The 4,335-nt window shown below is 65.7% G+C and overlaps 1 protein-coding gene across 1 annotated transcript; it reads left to right on the forward strand.

The window, feature by feature from the left end:
• Positions 1-1,849: 1,849 nt before the first annotated feature.
• Positions 1,850-4,269, forward strand: H696_03029 (hypothetical protein; the record flags this gene model as incomplete). Its single annotated transcript, XM_009496915.1, has 5 exons — positions 1,850-2,045; positions 2,216-2,265; positions 2,351-2,732; positions 2,944-3,530; positions 3,631-4,269. The coding sequence occupies 5 exons, from the start codon at positions 1,850-1,852 to the stop codon at positions 4,267-4,269; spliced, it is 1,854 nt and encodes a 617-aa protein (XP_009495190.1).
• Positions 4,270-4,335: the final 66 nt, after the last annotated feature.

Raw genomic sequence — 4,335 nt, forward strand, 5'->3', positions numbered from 1 at the left:
CTGGGTTCTCGGGTGGGGAATCTCCATCCACCGCATGTGTTCCACACCCGGGAGGGTCCGGGTGTGGGGAGGGGCAGGGAGTCCGGCTGCCCTGCGGCAGGCAGAGAGGGAGAGATACATATTTCGGCCTGGCGAGTGAATAGTATGGCCTCTTAAAAAAGCCCCTAAAAATATCCTGGTCGATCTTTTTGCTCGCGCCCGAAACAGGGACGCGCGAGCCGCAGGAGGGAGCACATTTTCTGCGTTCCCAGGCGGGGCACGCCCTGGATGACCGGCATCCCCATCGACCTCGGACGGCAGAAAACGCATCCCTGCCGACGACCAGGGAGGCCGGCCAGTCCTTGCCCGGGACCGGCGCCCCCCCCCCCCTCCCCCTCGCCGCGTGTGCCCTGTTCCTGGGCCAGGGTGGGCGTTGGCCATCCCCCGGGGAATGCCCCCAGGGCGCCCCGCATGGCTGCCCCGCACATGCCGCCGATCTGACGCCGCGGGTTACGCCTACAGGGGGGTTTGTCTGCTCTTGGCCTGCCCCCGCCCCCGTCGCCCTCGAGCCTCTGTAGGTGTCTGCCTCGAATGCCGGAGGGAGCGAGCATACCCACCCCAGCCGGCGTGCCCGTTCCACCATAGGGGACGGTTATTTCGAGGCAGAAGGGGGCATCTGGTGCGTGGCGCGGCTGCTGGCTACCTTGCCGCCGCCGCCGCCGCCGCCGCCACTGCACGGCGAAGCTCACAGGGTGGACATGTGTGCCAGCGGATGATCGCTTCTTGGCAGGGGTGCGGCGCCCTTCTCCTCCCTGGAACTCTGGCCCCAGGCGCGCAGGGTGCCCCCCGCCCCCTCCCTCCAAGGTGGCCGAATTGTCGTGACGCGGGTCGCCTCGCGTTCGGGGGAGGGGGGGGGGGGGGCTGGAACAAAGATGGACAAGCGCCTCCCGGCCTTCGGCGATCCGACCCCCGCCCATCATTCGGAAAGCCCCCCACCCCCACCCCCGGGGGGAGAGGGGCCGGTGCGATAGGGCGGCAGGCATCCCCGTCGCCGGCGCCCGCACGAGCCACATCGCCTGATGTTGTTTGCTCCCAGGGCGGGGCCCTCCCCCCCCCCCTCACCCAAACTCGACCGAGGCCCGTCCCCTGCTGGCAGGGTAGCGGGCCCGCTCGAAGAAGAACGGCATTTGAGCGTCATGTGCGAACACTTAACTGGGACTTTCACACGGACCCGGCAGGTATTTCGCCATCTCCTCATTCATGTGGCGTTGTCCCCGGCCCCGCCCCCCCTCGTGCCAGGTGAAGAGGCCCGAGACCCGCGCGGAGGCGGAAAGAAAGGCAGGGGCCTGGGGGCCCCCGACTGTACTTTGGCGGCCGGCCCCCCCCCCCCCCCCCCCCCCGGACAATTGGCCAGCCAATTTCGGCTCGCCCGGGGGCCAGACACAGAGCGTGCATACGCCGGGCAGATGGTCACTGGCAGGCTTGTCCCGCTCGCTGTAGGTTCCCTTCCCGCCTCCCCCGGGGGCATGGGGCCGCGGCTTGTGGCCTTCCCACTGGTTGTCTTGGTCCTGCGTCCTGCGGCTGGAGGGGGGGGGGGGGGCAGCTGGTCGTCCAGGCCTGCATTGCCCCGGTGGGTGGCGTGTTGATCTCAGGCCGCGGGGTGGCGGTCTCGATCACTTCGGCTCGGCCGTTGTGGCCGATCCGTTGCCGCCCCCCTCCTTCCTGGTGGTTCTTGAGAGGAGGCGGGGCCGCCTGCCGGGCACCGGCCCAGCCGGCCTCTCCCTCTCCGCTCAGTGCTGGTCCCCCTCTCCCCTCCCTACCACCACTTCTCACCCCCCTCCCCCTCTTCCTCCTACCGCCATCCAGCACCATGACCACTTGCTACGTCAGTGCTGCCACCATTCAGGCCAAGGCTGTCGTCGCGCACGCCGTCGCCAACCCCGGGATGGCCCTGCTCGCGGCTGCCCTGCTGGCTGCTGTTGTTGCTGGGCTGGTCTCCGCTCGTGCTTCGTACATTCGCACTGGCGGCAAGTCGATCCCGGATCTCAACCTCCCGCGCCCCGTCGGTTCGTCCCATGCACCTCCCCCGCGCGCGCTGCTTCCGTCTTCCTTGGCTTTTGCTGACATGACTTGGATATGTGCTCGATACCTTGTTTCCCCCTCGGCCTCTCTCTCTCTCTCTGCTCTCCCTCGCAATCACACACACACACACACACACACACACACATACACACAGAGATCACTGCCGACTGGAAGCCCTCGTTCATTGAGGTCAACGATTGCAAGGTACATCCTTCCTCTGTTCATGCCCCCCCCCCCCCACACGCACAGCCTTCCTTGCTGACTCTCCTTCCCTCTCTCCTCCCAATAGTCTCCCTCCAACCCGCGGATGATCCAGTGCTACGACCCGACTACCGGCTACTTCCTGGGCAACATTCCGGCCATGAACAAGGCCGATGTCGATGGCATCATCAAGCGCGCCTATGAGGTCGGCGCTGTCTGGGCCAAGACCACCTTCGCCGAGCGTCGCCGGGTCCTGCTGACCCTGCAGAAGTACATCATCGCCAACCAGGACATGCTGGCCAAGATCGCCTCGCGCGATTCCGGCAAGACCACTGTCGACTCGTCCTTCGGCGAGATCCTCGTCACTCTGGAGAAGATCCGCTGGACCGTGTCCGAGGGTGAGGCTGCCCTCAAGACCGAGTATCGCAAGCCGCCTGCTCTGATGATGCACCGCATCGCCCAGGTCCAGTGTGCGTTGTGTTTTACCTCGCTCCCTCCCCCCCCCCGCGTCCTGCACACCGGGGCCGACCCACACTTCTGATCGATGCCTGTTGTCCCCGCCCTCCGCCCTCCGCCCTCCGCCCTCCCACTGACCACATGTCCTGTCCATGCGCCTCTCTCTGCTCCCTCCGCCCATCCCCCCTCTCACCATCTCCTACACCCCTCCTCTCCTCCCCCCAGACGAGCCTCTCGTTGCTGTCGGCGCGATTGTCTCCTGGAACTACCCCCTGCACAACCTGATCTCGCCGCTGATTTCCTCCATGTTCGCCGGTAACGCCACCGTGGTCAAGGTCAGCGAGCATACCTCCTGGTCGGCTACCTTCTTCGCCAACATGATCCGCGCGGCTTTCGTCGCCTGTGGCCACAGCCCGGACCTGCTGCAGATCGTGACCGGCTTCGCTGATGCCGGTGATGCCCTGGTGCGCGGTGGTCTGCGCAAGATCACCTTCATCGGGTCCCCCTTCGTCGGCAAGAAGATCATGAACGCCGCGTCGGACAACCTGACCCCGGTGATCCTGGAGCTCGGCGGCAAGGACCCGATTATCCTGTGCGACGACTGCAACCTCGGTCAGGCGGTCAACCTCACCATGCGTGGCACCTTCCAGAACTCCGGCCAGAACTGCATCGGCATCGAGCGTGTCATCGTCCACAAGAAGATCTACGACCAGTATGTGGAGGCGGTCAAGCCCAAGGTGGAGGCTCTTCGCCAGGGGTCCCCTCTGGAGGACATCGACGTGGACGTTGGCGCCATGCGTATGGTTAGCGAAGTGCGTGGGTGTATTCCCAGATGTGTATCTCTCTCTCTCTCTCTCCCCACTTCGTCTCTGACATGTTGCGTCCCCCCCCTCCCCCTCCCACGCGCGCCAGCTCGATCGCCTCGAGGCCCTGGTTGACGATGCCGTGTCCAAGGGCGCCCGTCTGCTGGTCGGTGGTAGCCGGTCGCTCGTCTCCAAGTGGCCCAAGGGCCAGTACTTCGCCCCGACCCTGCTCGTGGACGTGACCACCGACATGAAGATCGCCAACCAGGAGGTCTTCGGGCCGATTCTGCTGGTCATGCGTTTCGAGGATGACGATGACGCGGTGCGCATCGCCAACTCCACCACCTTCGGCCTGGGGTCCAGCGTCTTCAGCATGGATACCGCCCGGACCAAGTCCATCATCAGCCGTCTGGATGTTGGCATGAGCAACCAGAACGACTATGCCGTCAACTACCTGTGCCAGTCTCTGCCCTTCGGTGGTGTGAAGGACTCCGGCTTCGGGTGCATCGGTGGTTACGAGGGTCTCCGTGGCCTGTGCCATGCCAAGGTGGTCACCCTGGACCGGTTCCCCTTCGTCCAGACCGACCTGCCGCCCCTGCTGCAGTACCCGATCTCGCGTGTGTCCCCGGACTTCACCACCGCCCTGTGCTCCTTCTTCTATGGCTCCGGCGTCGGGAACTTCCTGACCTCGGCCCTGAAGCTGGCCTCGCTGGCTGCCTCGGCCCCGGCTCCCAAGAAGAAGGACTAAGGAGCGCGGCTGTCCCTGCGCCAAGGGATGGATGTGCAGGACCAGGGCCGGCGAGATATGGGGGGG

The sequence above is a fragment of the Fonticula alba genome (genome assembly GCF_000388065.1).
Source record: "Fonticula alba strain ATCC 38817 unplaced genomic scaffold supercont2.4, whole genome shotgun sequence".
Taxonomy (NCBI): domain Eukaryota; order Rotosphaerida; family Fonticulaceae; genus Fonticula; species Fonticula alba.